The 21,051-nt window shown below is 43.6% G+C and overlaps 1 protein-coding gene and 1 long non-coding RNA gene across 2 annotated transcripts; one reads left to right on the forward strand and one right to left on the reverse strand.

Annotated features, from left to right (window-relative positions):
• The first annotated feature begins 2,784 nt into the window (after nucleotides 1–2,784).
• Nucleotides 2,785–3,419, forward strand: LOC144389432 (uncharacterized). Its single transcript, XR_013453483.1, has 2 exons — nucleotides 2,785–3,170; nucleotides 3,267–3,419. It is a non-coding gene; the product is annotated as an uncharacterized LOC144389432 (long non-coding RNA).
• An 850-nt stretch (nucleotides 3,420–4,269) lies between these two features.
• On the reverse strand, nucleotides 4,270–5,022 carry LOC120807931 (gamma-crystallin M2). The gene has a single exon (XM_040160426.2). The coding sequence runs from the start codon at nucleotides 4,954–4,956 to the stop codon at nucleotides 4,414–4,416; it is 543 nt and encodes a 180-aa protein (XP_040016360.1). The 5' UTR covers nucleotides 4,957–5,022; the 3' UTR covers nucleotides 4,270–4,413.
• Nucleotides 5,023–21,051: the final 16,029 nt, after the last annotated feature.

The following is a 21,051-nucleotide window of genomic DNA, read 5'->3' on the forward strand; positions in this document are numbered from 1 at the left end:
AATCGACTGGCCAGAGGCTAGGATAACCAACTGGAGTAAGTTTTGTCATGCTCATTGCCTGCGGTCTGCAAGTCCGAGACTAGAGAACAGCCAGGGATCCACCCAATGCGCGGCTGACCTATCCCTCGTCCCCACTGACTACCATGACCTGGGGGAGGTTTTCAGTAAGAATCGGGCCTCATCACTTCCACCTCACCGCCCGTACGACTGCGCGATTGAATTAAAGTCTGGTTCCACGTTCCCCAGTAGTCGTCTGTACAGCATCTCTAAACCGGAACGGGTAGCCATGGAGAAATACATTAAGGAGTCGCTCGCCGCCGAGCTCATCCGTCCCTCTTCGTCTCCATTGGGAGCAGGTTTTTTTTTTGTCACCAAGAAGGACGGTTCCCTCCGGCCATGTATTGACTATCGCGGTTTAAACGAGATAACCATCAAGAATAAGTATCCGTTACCACTCATGAACGAGGCCTTTGATGCACTTCAAGGGTCCACAATCTTCACTAAGTTAGACTTGCGTAATGCATACCACTTGGTGAGAATTCGTAAGGGAGACGAGTGGTTGACAGGATTTAACACACCGTTGGGGCATTTTGAATATCAAGTCATGCCGTTTGGATTGACTAATGCCCCAGCGGTATTTCAGGGGCTGGTTAACGACGTGCTCAGAGACATGTTGGGACGTTTCGTATTTGTGTATCTTGATGACATCCTCATATTTTCTAGAGACCCCACCGAACACATTCAACATGTCCGCCTGGTGCTACAACGTCTCCTGGAGAACAAATTATATGCCAAAGCGGAGAAATGTGAATTTCATGCCGACACTGTTTCATTCCTGGGCTACGTCATTTCTGAGGGACAGGTGAGGATGGATCCAGCTAAGGTGGAGGCAGTACTTGGATGGCCTAGGCCCGACACGAGAAAGCAACTTCAGAGGTTCTTAGGGTTTGCTAACTTTTACCGACGGTTTATTCGGGATTACAGTAGTGTCGCCGCTCCCCTTACTGCACTTACCTCCTGTAGCAAACCCTACGTGTGGACCCCAGAAGCAGAGGGGGCGTTTGGGGAACTCAAGAGGCGGTTCACGTCTGCTCCCATCCTTGCCCAACCTGATCCGTGCCGGCAGTTTGTTGTCGAGGTGGATGCCTCTGACGTGGGGCTGAGAGCGGTGTTATCCCAACGCACCGCGACGGACGGTAAGCTCCACCCCTGTGCTTACTTGTCGCGTCGGTTGTCCCCGGCCGAGCGCAATTACGATGTGGGCAACCGTGAGCTACTGGCCGTCAAGGTCGCCCTAGAGGAATGGCGTCATTGGTTGGAGGGTGCGGAACTACCGTTTGTGGTTTGGACAGATCACAAGAATCTCGAGTACATCCGGTCAGCGAAACGCCTCAACTCACGTCAAGCCAGGTGGGCCCTGTTTTTTGGACGTTTTTCCTTCTCCCTGACTTACAGACCTGGATCACGTAACACCAAACCAGACGCCCTATCTAGAGTGTTTTCCAGAGAGGAGGAGGGGCGAGAGCCGGACACCATCGTCCCCAAACACTGCTTGGTCGGGGCAGCCCTGTGGAGAATAGAAGACGAGGTAACCTCTGCCCTCAGAGTCAACCCGGGGCCAGGTAATGGGCCTCCGGGCCGGCTATTTGTGCCAGATAATGTGAGAACTAATGTCCTGCAGTGGGCTCATGGCTCAAGGCTGACGTGCCATCCCGGAGTGGCTCGGACCATGGCATTTCTAAGGAGACGGTTCTGGTGGCCAACCATGGCTGACGACACAAAGGGATACGTCGCAGCTTGCCAAGTGTGCGCACAAAATAAGGTATCTAATAGACCTAGCGTCGGATTTTTACGCCCCCTGCCCATACCACGACGCCCATGGTCTCATTTGGCACTGGACTTCGTGACCGGACTACCCCCGTCAGAAGGTAACACAGTTGTACTCACCGTGGTTGATCGTTTCAGCAAGTATGCCCATTTCGTTCCACTCCCCAAGCTCCCGTCAGCAAAGGAGACGGCCTCTATCCTTGTCAAGGAGGTGTTTCGCATACATGGGTTGCCTTGTGACCTGGTCTCGGACCGGGGGCCCCAATTTTCCTCGGCTGTCTGGAGAGCCTTCTGTAGGGCCATTGGGGCCACAGTCAGTCTGTGCTCGGGATACCATCCACAGACCAATGGTCAGGCAGAGAGAGCTAACCAGAAACTGGAGATATCTCTTCGATGTCTAGTGTCTGCTAATCCCGGGTCCTGGGCCTCCCAAATCTACTGGGCAGAATATGCGCACAACACCTTGCCCTCTTCCGCAACAGGTATGTCCCCTTTTCAATGTTTGTACGGCTACCAACCTCCCCTTTTCCCATCCCAGGAGAGAGACATCGCCGTGCCATCCGTACACAGTCACATCCGTCGCTGTCACCGAACCTGGCATCGAGTCCGCGCGGCCTTGCTCCGCTCCTCTGAACATTACCAACGGCATGCCAACCGCCACCGGACGGCCGCCCCGACCTACAAAGTAGGTGACAAGGTCTGGCTGTCCACTAAAGACCTTCCACTGAGGACGGAGTCTAGAAAACTGTCTCAGAGATTCATTGGCCCGTTCGTAATTGAGGGGGTCATCAACCCGGTTGCGGTCCGATTGAAGTTACCTAGGTCCCTTCGTGTTCACCCCACTTTCCACGTGTCCCGTCTTAAACCGGTCCTCCTCAGCCCCCTCCTGCCCCCTCCCCCGCGACCCCCCCCCACCACGGATCATTGACGGTGCTCCAGCTTACACAGTGCGTAGGATTCTGGACTCCAGACGCCGGGGCCGGGGAACCCAATACCTAGTGGATTGGGAGGGTTTTGGTCCAGAGGAGCGGTGCTGGATTCCCCGCCGCCAGATCCTGGACGCCGTCATGGTGAGGGACTACCATCGCCGTCGGCCAGACAGGCCTGGTGGGGTGTCTGGAGACACCCGTCGGAGAGGGGGTACTGTCAGGTCGCCACCCTCAGGAGGCGTCGGTGTGTTGGCACCAACCAGCACTCGAGGGGGCCGGACGTCAGCACGGAGGTGAGAGCAGGGCCCAGCTGCGTCTCATCCACAATCACCCACCTGTTGCTGCCTTCCAATCAGGGGAGGTATTTAGGAGCGGCCCCGAAGCCTCTTCCCCGCCGGATTGTTAGTCTTGTTTGTGAGTCAGACCGACAACTCAGGTCGAAGAACAGCAAGAAGTCAGAGGCCGCTGTTCTAAAACTAACCAGTGTCCTGTCTTCCTCTTTTCACCCAGGCACCTGAACGGGCCGCATGGCCCACGCACCTCCCCGGGAATCCCGCTCACTGTTTTTCCCCCACCTCTGGAATCCGGGACCGCCGTCACCACCCCGTCACCTCCTAGTCCGGTGCCTCCTTTTCACGAATAAAATACATGGTGACTAACAAATCTGCGTTTGGGTCTTTTCCAGTGGAGGCAATACGTGACAAATACCTTATAAAGTTGGTGTTTGGATCGTATATGAAACGGTATGGCCACAATAATACCTGATACATTTTGATGCACGTTTGTACTGTTGTATTTTTTATACTTTATAAAAAGCTCCAAGCTAAATTATTACAAATGTCTTTTATTTTCTAGCCAATTCATAAGAGAATTAATTAATGTGGAACCAGTCCACATTTAGAAGCATTTTTAGAGCGGCCCTGACGAGATCACTTGCTTAAGTATCAATTCCTGAACTAGTGAATGTTGACAACATCATTTGTCCTGATATTGACCATTCCATATCTCGATATAATATTATATCTAATGTTTTCTGGTTATTTCAGAAGTATATAGTTCATACATTGTATATAGTTTTCTGAGGGTTTTTTTGCCAAACCACATCCAAATGACATGGTTTGCAGTAAAGTAGTAGTAGTAAAACCCACTTAGATGTAAGCTCCTGTTTTAACTGTCATTTACAAGGTACATAAATTGGTACCCAATGGACGTAAACATTGACGTAATGCCTGTTTGGTTGCCAATTTTTCAACCTAATAATAAATATATACAATGAACATATATATATTGATATTTTGACAATAAATACAGTCATATTGCCCACCAATAATCCATGTTTTAGTTCTTAATTAAACTGAAACATATGACTTTTTTAACACCCGGAGCATGAGTATGAAAAGCCTATCATAATTTTCCCACATCAGTAGGCCGAGGGTATCGTTGAGTACGTAGGAAAGTTGACAAGCTACCGAGGGAGAGGAAAGACCAAATAAAATAATGAATTCCAAAAAGATTTTTGTAACAGAACAGACTTTATTAAGTCTTTTATACACCCCCTTCACCTCTTCAGTCATTTCCAGAAGTCAACAACCACTGCATTCATCATTTTCTAGGATGTGTTTAACAAACAAATCGCTGCACCATCATGGGTCATCGCCTAGTGGAAGGAATCTGTTATGCGCCTCAAGCTCATGCACCTCATGCCGCCCATGCCGCCCATGAAGCTCCTGTACTCTCCGGGCCTCATGTACATCATCCTCCCTCGGTACTGGGGCTGCTCATAGATCAGCCAGTGGCCCTCCATCACATTGCAGGACATGAAGTTGGACATACTGTGGCGTTCCATGACGTTATCGCAGTCGCCCATCAGCTCGTGCATCTGACCCTGGAGGTTGTCCTTCTCGTAGATCCTCATCCTGTAGGACCCCCTGTGCATGGGGATCATGCGGCAGGATCTGATGCAGTCGCTCATGCCCATCATGCTCATGTAGTCGGCGTACTCGCCCCTCCTCATGAAGTACTGGTTTCCCATGAAGTTGGTGCGGTCAAAGACGACGAAGCAGCCACGCTCCACCCTGCAGGAGTGGCAGCGGCTCAGGTAAGAGGACATGTCTGGGCAGTCGCTCATGCACTCGTAGGAGCGGCCCTGGAAGTTCCTCTCCTCATAAAAGGTGATCCTGCTCATGTTGCCAGAGGTCATTTTTGCCAGAGGTTGTAGGTGGAGGCGATGCTGTTGCTGCACTCAGAGCTGATCTGATGGTCTACCTGTCGGAAAACCTTCCATTTTATACTTGACAAGCTGAGGTCCCCTCTTTGAAAACCACCTGACCCAGCAACATGCCATAGAAGCCCATGGAGCACCGAGGCACTGTCCACATTTGCAGCGGTTTACCCAAAAGACCTGATGAACACCATTGTACAAAACCATTTTTCTTTTTCAAAAGGTCAAAGCACAAAACAATACCACCTTTGTGACACGTGCAAAGGCTCTCTTCACCACAGTGCACAAAACACATCCTTAGCTCTGGAATTTAGCTTTGTGTGGGGGTTAGCAGCGAAAGAAGTATGCCACATCACCCGTTAATAGTCGTTGAATGTTCTTTACGCAAAAAGGTTCCCACATTCTAACAAACTCCCATTGTGTGATCATTTGTGTAATGTTTTGTAATGCTGGAACACTAATCTTTCTTTAAATCAAATGGGTATTTCATCATGTGTTTATGATCACATTGCGTGCTATGTGTTTTCATCACATTTGAATAATTGAAATTCACTTGAATCTGGAAGGAATAGGAAATATAGAGATGTCTAATCTTCTCAGATTAGGTATACATGATCCTATATCATGGTACTAGATGATAAAACATTCAGTTACACCATCACCTGGTGTTTAAGTCTGGTGTCTTACAAGTTAACTAGGTAACTACAAGTATTGCTACCGGTTGATTATTTGATTCAGGATGGAGGTTGTTATGCCTGATTAAGCCCCTTTTGTTGAGCCATTTGCCTGGTTCTCATTTACTAATCAGAGGAGGCATTCACAGGAACAGGAACTAAGTGGAGTACCAGTATACAACGGGCTGTTGAGGACTCAACTGTGTTAAAAATAGGATGTTATGAAGGGCAGAAACTCTCTGTTGACTTATTGTCTTACACTTCCCCTTCTTCTCATCTCATTGGAGTTCTAAAGCATGATTATTAATGAATAGTCAGTGGCGGCATCATATTTTTTTTACTGGAGGGGCACTCGAGGTAGGATGACGCCCTATTGGCCAGCCTCCACTGGTTAAGTTATAGAAAATAATGAGTGGAGGAAAATATTAGGACTGGAAGTTGATTAAGAAATTCACAGTGAGCTTTTTCCATTTAATTTTTAAAATTTTTGCCCTACATTGTATATTTATATTCCAATAGGAAGCAGTTTATAAAACAATGTTATAATGATCACATGAACCCACTGTTTTCCTCGGGTGGTTTTAGATCTGAATCCAGATGGTACAGCGGGAAGCCCACACTAAGGACAGTTTGTCCAGCTGATGGCCCCAATAGGAGCAAGGGCCCTTGGCCTTCTCTGCAAGGGGAGGGAATACAGTATATGACATCTTAAAAATGTCAGATGAAGCGCCGATAGAAATATTGAAAACCAACAGGCCGCCATTGTGTAGAAGCCCACTTAATATACCGGGCATAGCTCCAAATAAAAAAAGCCAGCCATTACCAAGGAACAAGATGTGGGTGGCTGAATGCAACTTCAGTTTCATGTACACTGTGACTGTATCACTTTCACTTCTTGTTGGTTGCAGTATTGCTTCGCTCAGCACACTGCTCCATTTCTTCGGAGCTTTGCGGCTCAGATGGATTCCACCCTCGGCAACTACAGAGAACATCAAAGAGTTAACACCACTTTTTCGTGCGGGGCTTGGAGCAAATGAGGCCGATCATGTCTTTTGAAAAAAAAATGCTAATAATAATAACGTTTTGCTAAAGACTCCCCAAAGCCCTTAGCGCTCAGCGGCTTGGCTCTATGTCGGGAGGTGGGGGGATGGCGGTGGTGGTCGCAATCAGCTGACTGAATCATAACAAGTAGATGTTATCATACTGCCAAAACATTTTGCTGTATGGCCACCTCATTAAACTTAACACGGTAGTTAAACTGAGTAATCTGTGGATGGCTGTTCTACATTGAGCCAACCGCAATAGTCAGCACAAAATATTCTCTTGCGGTGTTTGTCCTTAGAAAGTATAGGGTGTGGATGAGACTGAGCAGCAGAGGGGAATGTGCCCTTGACTCCACATAATATGGTGTGTGCCCTGGGGTCAGTGCTGGTGGTTGAATTAGTATTAAGAGCAAGTAATAGAAAAGAAAACCAATACGTCTGGAACCAGGCTAGATAAAATAATCATAAAATGACTGCAATGAAACCTGCAATGGCTTTATTGAGTCACACGCACATGCGTTACCTGTATTGCCTTTTAATATGTGTAACAAAAAGAAAATACTTTGAAACTCAGTTTACATCGGAAGGTTTCTAGGGACATTCTAAGTAGTATTGTCATAATAGCGACCAGATGGTTTCACCGCCAAATATTTCTTGGAAGACACAACATCACTTGAAATTGACCAATTAGTCGCAAGGTTCCATGCGGAAACTAAAACCTCTGTGTTGTTTAGGTTCACTGATTTGACTGGCCGCTGATAACGAGTGTCCGCCTCTGAGACAAGCCCAGCTAGCCCCAGCAGTCTGACTGCTGCTCTTTAAGCAGCAAATCCAAATAACTGCATCTCCAACAGTTCAGTGAACGGCTGTTTGGATGTGCGAAACTTGAAATCATCACTCTTTTACGGAAGTACGGAAAGCGGAAATGAGTGCTAGTGTTCATGGTTTTTTTTGTGGTTGTATAGAGTTTAAAATGTGCAGGGGGTTGAGAGCTATTTAACGGTTGTCTATCATGTTACATGCACAATAAGAGAGGAACATAGATGCTGTAACAGCACTTCCTCTAAATCTTAATATGTATAGTTTCAATTTAGCCAAACCTGAAACTGAAAAGTCTGTACGTTTGTATTGTACGTTTATTGTACAATTCATCCTTTTGCAAAGTATTGTGGAGCTAAATGTCTTTTTTTTCTTAAACAACATATTCAAGGGCTAATTTAATATTTCAAAAATAACTAGGATGATCCGCGTGGAATTTCATTCTTGGCAAGGAGAAGAAAAGCATACTTAATTTGAGTGTTAATGCCAAATAAACTCAAAGTATTGATTGATATGAAAGGGCGAGCTGGACGAGTCTTTTGAAGTGGACGTCCAGAGTAGTGAGGGTGAACAGTTTAAAAATCTAAAGGAGTCTGAAGTGTGAGCACTTGAAAAAAGCAGTTCAAGCATCACTTGAAATGTATGTGTTAAAGGTGACAGGTATTACTTAAGTACTAAAAGTGGTTGGCACCATTCACTTAGAGGTGCAGAAGTTTTTTAACGTTGATGTACTTTTGCCCTTCCTTTGGTAATTTATTTGTGCGGATCCCGTTGAAGTGCCAGCTGAAGTGTGAGTGCTGAAAGCAGTGGAGTTGAGGTAGGAAGTCCTGAAAGGACATGAACGCTAAGACAAGATTTGGATTTGATTTGTGAGTAAAATAAATGTTTTTGTCAAGGCAATTTTTTGAGTTATGTTGCACAGTCAAACTTGGGAACCACTCACATAGTATGAGTGTGATTGCATTATTCATCTTTGGCTTTCATCTTTAGAAGCATGCTGTTTCTGGTCTAGTTATGTCATAGACATACATTAATAACTTCATTGATCGACTGAGGTCTAACAGGACAGCTTTTACTTTTGTAATTTCCCTCTCTTGGGTGCAACCTTACATACAAACACCATTATCACCAATTGTTATGTGCTTCCTGAATCCTAAATGCTAAAACAAACTATTCTTTTGTGCCTGGGAGACGTTTGCATTCACTGTAGTGTTTCAATTTTAATTTGAGCTTTAAGGCTGCAGTTCAAACACTTCTGCCTTGACCTTCGAATAAGATTAGATAATTTAATAATGAGCATGAAAATAAAAACCCTTAAGTTGGACCCTTCACATCACATATGTGATGTATGTCAAGTCTTTAACGTGAAGGTGCAGTGAGACAACTCGTTGCTACAAAAAAAATAGGTCCAGCCATCAAGGCAGCATGCAGTAGAGCCGTAATAGCGGGTTCAGCGCTCCCAGGGCGCGGCATTCGCAAAGGCCTCCGAGCATCAGTGGCATCCCCGGCGCTAATGTGCTCAGTGTTGGATCGACCATAGATGTTCGGCCAGCCGTTTCTAATGAGGTCGCTCGGTGAAGTCTGCAGTGATTATGCAGCAGTCCTCTAGTCAGGCCCGGGGGAATGGGTATTGACTGTCACATTGTGTTGTGAATGCAGGTTGACCCCCCAGGGGTCAGGCGAAGAGTTGCACTATGATGTCCCTGGTCAGCATGTGTTGCCTCTAAAGCGTTAGGCAAGGCATGTCCACGAGAGAAAATACAAATGACATTAAAGCTGCAAGAAGCGTTGGACAGGTCCTCGCTACTCCGCACGTTGGGGCACTGGCCGGACGGCTAGAAACGCAGCCAAGAACTCCTCATTGTTAACCAGAAGGAGCGACACAAGGAATGCAGCTTTGAAAACTTTAACATTATTAAAGTCTGAGGTATTTTCTGAAAACATTTGATGTACTATTCCAAAATGAAAGCCTCTCAAAATACCATAGATAGCGAATTTCTTTCAAAATCCTTCACGAGACTACTTCTGGTCAATTTTAGGTTAGAATTCAAAGGGAACTATAAATAATTACACAGTAATTCCACTTAAGGCAGAGAGTACACATCCCCAAGGTGTCACTCAGCGATGACCAGCACATTCTGATGTACCATTTTAGAAATTAAAGCCTCTCGAAATGCAACCTTCGTTTTTTACTGGATACTAGAAAATTTGACTTCCTGTTACCAGTAGATAGCGCTATGACTTGATTCAACTTGACATGTCTTCAGGCCCAAAGTCTCATCAAACATGTGTAAATTGGAAAGAATCCGATGATGTGGAGTAGAGTTACAACGTTTTAGTTGTTCTTGCCGAAGGATCAACTTTGCCGATTATCGGATTCTTATCATTTTCACAGTGAAGCATCATTAAGGTTTTGATAGGGATCAGATTAACCCTTGAGGAGCATAACCTATAAGGAACAGGTTGTAAAAAAAATACATTCATCTTCCTGTTGTCACCAGGTGACGCTATGACTAAGGTTAAAAATGATCATATGGATGTCTAGAGGGTGAGAAGTTCATGCTATATGAGAAATATGGAGCAGATTAGATAAAGTATGGTTGAGTTAAAACAACTTCAATTGTCATGCTAAGTTGTGTTTTTTTGAAAATGCTCCCTACACACATAGTTTGGAATTTCTTCCGGCAAAATGCAATTTTTAGAGCCTAAGGTCTCGAGATCACACTGCGCGAATTTGAAAAGAATCGGGTTTAATCCCTGGGAGGAGTTTGGTATTTTGCAACTGCAGCAGCGCCCCCTATTCTTCAAATATTAGGAAAAGATGTGTGTGTGTTCAGGGGATAAATGTTTACATACGTTATAATATTGTTGAGGGCAGGCCAATTCATTCTTAAATTGTGTGTCTTGCCAGTTTAACCACACCCCTTGTTCATTAGTTCATAAGTTCATTAGTCCATATCTTCCCAAAACAAGATATCAACACGATTGTTATGGCTCAAGCGGGCATAGACCCAATAATGATCCACAGAAAATTTCGTGACAATCGGACTTAGCGTTTAGGAGAAATGGGCAAAAGCCATCACAAAATCAATTCACAAAACATCAATTTCACAAAATTCAAAATGGCAGAAAATCTAATTAGGCGCATTTGCATACCATGATTTACTTTTTTGTATAGCATGTCCAAGTGCACATGTGTGCCAAATTTCAAGTCAATCAGGCATCAGGGGAAAATCTGGCCTAGTGTTGTCCTATAGGGGGAGCTATGGAGAAATTTCTTTGTACCCAAATGCGAGACCCCGAAATGATCAAATTTTTCACCAGTTCTGATATGCATGCCAAATTTAACAACTTTGAATATGATAAAGGCCTCAAAAAGGGAAAATTCCTTAGAGAAAATAATAATTCCATGAAATACAATAGGTTCCTCTACGACTAGTCGTAGCGAGGACTCTGATTAGTTGTTAGACACATTGCATAGTTTATGGCCCTTTTTTTTCTTTTAGGGGGGATGAATATTTTAAGTATGTGTGGCACAGAAAAAGGAGCTGTTGGTGATGTTTTTTTCTACCCAACCCTATGCCATCAGAATAGTGATTGAGCTTAATTTTCACTTTTAATTTAAAGAAGCAAACAGAAGCACAAGCACTGGAGTGTCATAATGTGAGCAAAGTACCTCAGTACTGCCATTAAAGTTTGCTAACATTAGTCAACATTAACTACTAGTTAAAAAGCATTAACAACTAGTTAAAAAACCCTGACTGTATTTCATACAGTCATATATCACAAGGGTGCATATTATTGTCACTTATCATTCAAGAAGTTAGACTCTCTTAATTTAAATATTTAAATATTTTACAATCATCCAGTCTAACTAAAAGGCAACAGCAACTCAGTCGACTCAGCTTTCTATTTGTCATGTTCCTGACACAGCCTCAGCTCATGGATAAGATATGCACCCACTGTGCATGTTTGACCAACCACCCCCCTTCAACTGGCACACCTGATTACACTAGAGCAGCGGTTCCCAAACTTGTTAGGCTACGCACCCCCTTCTATTTCCCAACTGGGTTCATGCACCCCCAATTCCCCACAATTAAAAAGAAAAAATCTATTTATAGCTGCATTAAAATTGGACCAATGACAGAACAGTTTCACGGGAAACAGGGTATGTTTCAGGAAAGACTACCTTGCGATCTACAGGTTGCTATTAGGGCTGTAAATGGCGTCTCCGACTCCGTCCTCCACAGTTCAAATAGGGTCACTACCAGTTGCAAAAACGTTCAAAACCATTAATGTGACAAAAACGCCAAACGTAAGCTTGCAAACACACAGCCAAAAAAACCAATGGGTAATGCAAATGTATTCTTTTTTTTTCTACAATATTCCACTCCTCAATGCACGACAGTTCCGCCCTAAAACATGCGCACATATAGACTTGTGTGCACGCTTGCACCAGTGGACAGAAAGCGTGCGTCCTCCCGCAACGACTACTAACCCCCCCATTGGTCGGTCCATTCACCCCCGCAAGGTTGTAAACCTATGGCAACCGCTGTGAGGTCTATGGTGAATATACAAAAGGCTTCCACCTGTGCCATTGGCACACAATGAGGAGTATGGATGAGGTCGGATGACAGACTTAGATACACTTTAGTATAAATTCATCCAAACAGTGGCGGCTGGTCCATAGAGGGCATTGGGGTCTTGCCCCACCATGAACAAGGGGGAAAAAAAGAAAAATTTGAAATTATATTATTATATATTATATTAAAAATACATTTTACAAATAGTCAATATTTGTGTATTTATGTTTTTGAGACATGGATTATATATCTGGTAATATTTGTAAATTAAGATCTGCGGAAAATATATGACGTTACTTTTCCTGCATGTCCTCTCCGCATGTCTCAGCTGGGCTCGGGCACGGCTCCAAAGCGGCGGGTCTAAAGCAGTTAGCCAAATACTGATAAAGGTAAAGTGACATTATAATTTCAACGTCCTAAAATACATTGAGATTTGGGCTTAGCCCTGTACTAACGGCGCATATTCGTGTACCATGCGGATGACGTCGGCGTGTTAAAGTTAACATCGCTTACCAGCTGCGACGCACACAGGACTGCGGTGAGGACACAATCACAACGTGGATGAAAAACGGCATTTGAGTTGGTCTTTCCTCAACACACTGACTGGGTGTTTCCCCAACAAACTAGGTTCATCTCAATACATATATACACACACATGTTCTAATATACAGTGAATCCGGAAAGTATTCACAGCGCTTCACTTTTTCCACATTGAAAGTCCAAATGAGCACAGTGGCCTCCATCATCCGGAAATGGAAGAAGTTTGGAACCACCAGGACTCTTCCTAGAGTTGGCTGCCCAGCCAGACTGAGCGATCGTGGGAGAAGGGCCTTAGTCAGGGAGGTGACCAGGAACCCGATGGTCACTCTGACAGAGCTCCAGCGTTGTTCTATGAAGAGAGGAGAACCTTCCAGAAGGACAACCATCTCTGCAGCACTCCACAAATCAGGCCTGTTTGGTAGAGTGGCCAGACGGAAGCCACTCCTCAGTAAAAAGCACATGACAGCCCGCCTGGAGTTTGAAAAAAAGCACCTGAAGGACTCCCAGACCATGAGAAACTAAATTCTCTGGTCTGATGAAACAAAGATTGAACTCTTTGGCCTGAATGCCAAGCGTCATGTCTGGAGGAAACCAGGCACTGCTCATCACCTGGCCAATACCATCCCTACAGTGAAACACGGTTGTGGCAGCATCATGCTGTGGGGATGTTTTTCAGCGGGAGGTACTGGGAGACTAGTCAGGATTGCGGGAAAGATGAATGCAGCAATGTACAGAGACATCCTGGAGGAAAACATGCTCCAAAGCGCTCTGGACCTCAGACTGGGGCGACGGTTCATCTTCCAACAGGACAACGACCCGAAGCACACAGCCAAGATAACAAAGGAGTGGCACTGTATTTTATATAAATATCTTTATTTTGCGAGTTCGTGCCCTGTTTCCGGAGAGATCGGTCGTTGTTTGGAGACTTCCCTGTGGATATGTACGAGAAACTTGGAAACTGTGGATTATTGAGAGTGAGTTTTCCTTTTTTTCGTTGAACTGTGAGTGCCCATGGACTAAGGGAGTTTGAGTTGTTTCTTTTGTTTCCCCCTGCCAATTAAGGAGGCAGTTTTTGTTTGTTCCTCGGAACCTTACGCTCTTTAGTTCTTGTGAAGGAATAAACTACGCCGTGTTTTTGGCTTAACATAAACTCTGTCTGGTGTCGTGCACTTGGGGTCGAAGACAAACCATAACCGAATAATACTGGGATGTTTACTGAAAACCACAAAAAACAAATCACCAGCTGCCGCTGCCACTGCATCTAAACCTGCCTTTTTTTCTTGATTGGAAAGAAGTCATCTTCCAAGGGCAAAGACTGGCAGCACAGCAGTTCCACGCTGGCAGAGAGAGGATGGGAGCGGAAAGAAAGCTGTGGTGTTCCTCCTCTGTTCCATATCATTCACTTAGTAACTGTAATTACAAGAGCTTTTAATGGGCTCCTGCACGTGAGCAGGAGGAACAACTTTTCATCCAAGATGCTGATTGTGCAGGAAGTTTCCGCCGCAGCTCCTCATGCTGCCGACCTTTTGCCGAAGTTTTAGGACCGAAGTGCCTCATGGTGCACTTTCTCTGCAAACTGAACAAAGTGACAGACCAAATGCAAAAACATTCACGTGTGAAACTCTACCCAATCCATGAATCCTTTCTGATCCGTACAGCGCATTTGCAACAGCAACTATCGCTGCGTTTGAAATTTATTGTGGCTTAAATGTGAGACAAACTTTTCTTCCTTTTTCTTCTCAGCCAGAGTTAGCAAAAGGTCCCACCACCCTGAGCAAGGACCTGGACACAAGTTCAGGTATCAGAAATAAAAAGATGGTATCCAAACATCTCAACTTACTTCACAACCTTCACAAACTCGAAATTTACAGCTTTACAGATGTTAAAAAATAGATGGAGGTATATTGAAGTTTTCTCCCACGAATTGCCTTATGACTAGAAGAATAGAACTGGGTGAGCTCATAATTTCAATCGACAACATGACCTCATTGTTAAAGCTCAACGTCAATGAATTTGTATTTTCTTTTTTCATACTGAGAAACTCTGGCTATGTTATCGCTCTATGTGGTCTGCATGTTTTCTCTGAGTCGGAAAAACAACCAATTTAGTGTGGAATTCGCCACAAACAAGGCCGAGCACCTTCATTGTTTCCAGAAGGAGACTTACAGGGCCATGTGTGGCACAGTCAGACGGTCGGAGTCGACTCGTTACAAAACCACAGCAATGCAGACGTGGGTTTAATATCCCAAGCTCCACAAGTTCGCAAGTCCTCTTGCGAAGACTGAATACATAGATAGCAGGACATGCCTACAGGTCCAAAGTAAAGGGTTGTATTATCTGAAATTTGTCTTGAAACAATACCTAAATTCCCATATGTGTATTTTGACAGAGTTAGTAGTGACTTCAAATTTCCCTTCTCTCTAACTGGCCCTATCCATTGCTAATTTAATTCCACTGGAGCAAAAAGTCCACAAACCTTGCTCTGTGCAAAAATGCACTTCAAAATTAATCAGAGGCTAATCTGTGGGTGTTGGAAAAATGAAGGGGTACATCTTCCAAGGTTCTAGTCTTAAAAGTGTGAAATCCCTAGTCTAGCCATTGCACTCGCTGAGCTTTGGCTCCTCGGTAAGCAGCACAGGCTACTTATTTTTTTGAGTGAAACACTTTTTTGTTGCTTTAGCCGTATTGTTTTAACTTACTTGTTAAACTAATACTGGGGGGGGGAGGGGGGGGGGGGCATGGAAAAAAAAAAATATATATATATATATTGCACTTTTTCAGGCAGGGGTGCGCCACTCTTTTATAAGAGGCATTTAGCGGCGTGCACCCACCCGCCCCCCTTGTCACCTTGTCACCTCTGCGGGTAGACAGCTCAATGAGGTCACCCCATGTGTTTTGGCACTGATTGTCAGAAGTGTATTCTACACCGCATTTAGCCAGTCGCGTGTTACATCATTGCTTGTTTGAGTTTGAATGAAGTCTGTTGGATGACGCTTTTACAACACACGTATAGTTCATTATTATTTCTGATTCATGGCTTGAAGAACTTGACACCCAGTGTCCCTATGTGGTGTTTACTGGTGCCCTTTTTTTCTTCTCCTGAACATCTCTTGTCCTGACAAGCCCTACATCTCTAAAAACAGAAGGGGTAGGAATGGTAAATGGCTAAATTGGGAAATCAAAGATGGGAAATCATTGCTATTATTACTATTTAGTCATTAAATAAGCCCTGAGAAACAAGTAATGAACTGAGAAAAATATTTTGTGCATATCCCTAGTTGGAAAAGAGTTAATAACGTTTAAAAAACGTGTGGTCGACCAAAACAATTCAACCTTGACACGAACATCAACCTTACTTTGTGCAAAGCATAGTTTGGTGACACACTCCACATTTGTTGACCATTCAAGACACACTTAAAGGTAAAGCTAATTTATGCATCTGCAGAGGGCCAGAGGCCTGGACATATAATCCCCCCCCTACCTAATTGTGACCTCCATTCCTCGATTCAGCTTGTGAAAAAGGCACATTCCTTTCCAGCTGAGCAAGGGGGGGCTGCTGTGGCGCCCCCAAAACATTAGTCTTCCTCTTACCCTCCTCATGGAAAAGTAGTGCTCGTCCGATGCTGTCTGAATTCTTCCGTGAATTGTCTTGGTGTGAGGGCTTTTTAAGTTCTGGCATTCCACGTACCACCAGAGAAAACCCTCACTTCCTGTATTGCAGTGGACTGTCTATTTTTGTGGCGATCCCACAGGGAAAGAAGAAAAAAAGCAGAGAGTCCCGAGAAAAATCTCGGAAACCTTTTGCCTACTTTTTTGGACTAGTGGAAGATTTACCCCTTCTGAAAAAGTGGAATCATAAGTGGATCAACCCACTTTAATTGGACAGCTGTTAAATGGCACTTTTCAGTTTTACTCCCATCATCCACTTACTTTTGGCACTGTAATAAAAAATAAAAAAAAACAGTAATTTCCTCCGGGGATTTCTTTGGATCTCCCCCAAAACTCAAGTCTCACTGTGGAAAACATGCATTTCTCCTCATATAAAATCATATTTTTGTGTTTTTGCCTTCTTGAACTCATTATCTCCACCAGAAGTGGTGGTTGTCAGATTTTGTGTGTGCATATGTGCGCATCTACGTCTATGACCTTCGCTAATCTCTCCAATATTCTACAACTCAAGTTTTGTATATTTGTTCCTATTTCTGACTTTATCTTTAAGGACCTCATTTGTATGCATTGATTCCAAAATAAATATAATACATATCTTATTAACTGTTGAATGCCGTCATCAACTTCCCCCTCCTCACTACTCTCTACTTCAGTATGCTTCAGTGACTTTTACTCTTTGATCCAACATGACAGCAGTTTCTTGATACTAACATGCACGTCCCTGGGCCAAAATTCTCATTTTGATGCATCGTTGGTGCTAAGATATCACTGATGAGGTGTTATATATTCAGGGACAGGAAAGGTGAAGGTCATTTATGAATCATTGTCTTTATGATTTGATTTGAGCCCTAGATTCAGCGGATCCACGTGTATCTCCCCAGGTGATCTGTGCAGTTCACACAAATGGGAGGAGATCAGTTCTCGCGTCATGTGTGCTGTGAGTGCTTTGCTTGGATGGAGGACCCAATCGGCTCTGTAGAATTTATAATCTGCAAAAGGCTTATTAAAGCCTCTCCAGGGAGCCTGATCTCCAAAACCTGTTCGTAAAAATGTATACGAAAATCTTGAACGTACAAATTCGTAGTGATACATACTAAATAAATACGGACTGCAACTGATGACGTCACCCTATTCAAAGTGAATGGGGACCTGCACCCGTAAACACACTTCGTGAAGTCTAACGATGTAAAATAAACGTGTTATGATTGCATTTTTAACGAGAAATCAATGTTAAATTGTAAGAATACAATACTACTTCCAGTATAACTCTGCAGATGGCAGGAGTCCTGCCATCTGCAGAAATTCTCTGATGACTCTTGAGTGGTAGGGTGTGTAAGGGATGGATGGGAGGAGTACAGGGCAATAGTGGAGGACTTTGTGGTGTGGGCGGGCAGAAATCACCTGCTCCTGAACGTGGCCAAGACCAGAGAGATGGTGGTCGACTTCGGGAGGAAGACGACGGCTCCGCTACCGCTGAGGGTTCTGGGAGAGGAGGTGGCCATGGTCGAGGACTACAAGTCCCTGGGTGTCTCCATCGACAACAGACTGAACTAGAAGACCAACATCAACGCCATCTACAGGAAGGGGATGAGTCGACTCTTTTTCCTGAGGAAGCTTCAATCCTTGCATGTGTGCAGCAAGATGTTGGAGATGTTCTATCAGTCTGTTGTGGCCAGTGCTTTGTACTTCGCCGTGGTCTGCTGGGGGAGCAGCATTGGAGCCGGTGACACCAACAGACTTAACAAACTTTTTAAGAAGGCCGGCTCCATCATTGGCTGCAAACAGGACAGCGTGGAAAAGGTGGTGGAGTGGAGGTCACTGAATAAACTGTTATCCATATTGTATAATCCTGACCACCCCCTCCACCACCTGCTACAGGGACAGCGGAGCACGTTCTCCAACAGACTCCTTCAGCTCCGCTGTCACAAGGACCGATACAGGAGGTCATTCCTGCCCAGTGCAATAACACTTTACAATAAATCATCCCTGGCTAAATAATGACAATAACAACCATGTACTGCTGTGATGTTGCTGCTCTTCCTCTTCTCCTTTTACAAATTATTATTATTATTATTGTCTCTTTTGGAAGGTTATTCTTTTGTTTCAGTTTTAGTTTATTTAACTTAATTTAATTAAATAATTTAATATTTCACCTTATTGTATATAATGTGTATCTTTTTATTCTATTTTCTTCCCTGTACATGCTGCTGTGATACCAAAACTTCCCTCTTGAGGGATCAATAAAGTATCTATCTATCTATCTATCTATCTATCTATCAAACCCTAACCCCCTCAAGAAATCCAACATGGCGGAGAGACGTTCACTCAAGAATCCAACATGGTCCGCCATGTTGTTCACTCAAGGGGCGTGGTTAACTACTGCCAGTTCGTATGTATTGTTACGAATTTCTATGTTCAAGATTTTCGTATACATTTTTACGAACAGGTTTTGGAGATCACGTTGCTCCAGGGCTAGAGCACTTTAGCATAACATGTATGAAAACCATCCCAGCACGTGTTGGAGAAGAGTTGCAGCCACTTTACATTCAATGTTAATCATCTACAGGTTCCCTTATGTTGGAGGAACTCATATTTCATTTTGCTATGCAGCATGTGTTTTGCCAGAGATACTCTATTTACTTCCCACACATTCCAAATTCATCTGAATTGCACTTACTGCCAACAGCCAAAACATGTCTCTTTTTTGTCCAGCTCTACATGCACTGGTAATGGATTTACCATGTCTATGGAGATTTATAGGCACCTGGAAATGTGGATTCCCATTATTATTCCAGCTCATTTCATTTTACAGTCCACTAAGGAGTCTCAGAAAGCCTCGGCGTCTTTCCTTTAACTGAATTTGATCCGAGTCTTTTGTTCTCTGGTTTCACGGCAGTGAACTGTCACAGGAGGATGAATATACTGCTCATAATGTTGACGTTTGTAGAGATTTATATCAATTTGCTGCATTAAAAGAATTTGCAGGCTGATGGGCTGCTGATAACACCATGAATTGTAACTGCTATGAACCAGCCTCAAGGTCAGATTCACTAAACACTAATAATATTACAGCACAAACACAGCCATCAAGTTTCTCTAATAAGTTTGATTTTCATTCATTCAACGTATAAATCCGCTTAAGATCAGTGTGTTACTTGGGGTTTGTGGATGTGAGCCAGAGCCATAAGGCTCTTAATCACATTTTCTTGTTTTAATACTTTAAGTTTATTTCATACTTCTAGTGATTCCAACTCAGTAGAAACCAAAATTCAGTAAATCCTAACTGGTTATTTGGATCAGTAGTCTTTTCATTTTCATTGTTTGTCATGACCGGACAATGGACCTGAACCCAAATACCCAAATACCCTCAAGAAAAAGTTCCAAAACAAAGTTTATTACAAAAAAAAAATGTGCACTGAACCTAAGAACAAAAAAGATCAAGAAAATAAATGCTGGACTTGTTTTGTTCAAAAATGAAGAAACGCTGGACGGACAGAGGGCATCCCTGATGGAAAGGTTAAAATGTATGTATTGTAAATTATTAAATACATTTACATGTATGTAAATGTATTTAATAATTATCTTCTGGTGAGTTTAATGTAACTCGGATTTCGAATGGCCCTTAGTCAATACCAGTTGTTGTGCTAGTATTACATACATGCATTCCAGTTGATTACATTACATCAAATACAATCATAACTGTACATTAGTATTATTCTATTACAGTTGCAGAATTACAGTGGTTTTACAATAGTGTCATTACTTTATTGATTACACAGTTTCAGAATCATGGCTGTATTCTGCCATGATTCTGTATTCTGTATTCTCATAACCATAACCTATATGCATTTTATTAATTTTATGAACCGGGTCGTTAGTTTATTTCTAATATCCTACAGACTGAAGAAGAACCAACTGAGATCGAACATGAGCAAACTATCAAAATCACAAGACCTGACAATGGCAAGTGGCTATGAGTTCTCTGACATGAGGGACAAGACGAACTGGCACAGGACAAAGGGAGGCGCAGACAATATATACACATAGGGTAAGGGGGCAGGGCAGACAATCTTACCAGCAGGGAAGCACACAGGGGGAAGTAGCAAGTTGCCTCAAACGAAATGAAAGTTAACTCAAAAAAAAAAAAAGGAATTATGAGACAACATACATAGATAGACAAAATTATTAAATTAACTTAACATTTCTTGGACATGACTGCGTTGGTTTAAAATAAAAACACTTAACATAATTTTGGCTCGGGACCTAAAGTTGTGCGACTTTGTGTGTAGCGTGAAGTGACATTGCATTGTCTTTGAAAATCACTCAACTTTTCGTTTCGCATAGGACCTAGCCGGGATTCCCTAATGTAAAGTCCTGTGTTTGTTTGTTCTCACCCATACACCACCCTTTCCTCTCAGCGAAAGACACAATTGCAGTTCACAATAAAGTCATTTGTACGCTTCGTGCATATCATGTAATGCCAATGGGTGCTCTGTACCATGTGGCGATATTTGACGCCCTGCGAGTGAGAACAAGCTGGATATCCGCACCAAATCTTTTTCCGTGGGTAATCCATTCAACATATTTCACTCAAAACCAATGACTGCTAGGCTCTTACTGGTGCCTCAGGAAAAGTCAGGGGATTACTTCACGAGCAAAATGGAAAATACAATTAGGGGGTAGTTTATTGGAGAGATTTGGAGATATTTTGCTTCCAGGCAAAATTCTGACCTGCTTTCAAATGAG

The sequence above is a fragment of the Gasterosteus aculeatus genome, chromosome 18, assembly GCF_964276395.1.
Source record: "Gasterosteus aculeatus chromosome 18, fGasAcu3.hap1.1, whole genome shotgun sequence".
NCBI lineage: Eukaryota > Metazoa > Chordata > Actinopteri > Perciformes > Gasterosteidae > Gasterosteus > Gasterosteus aculeatus.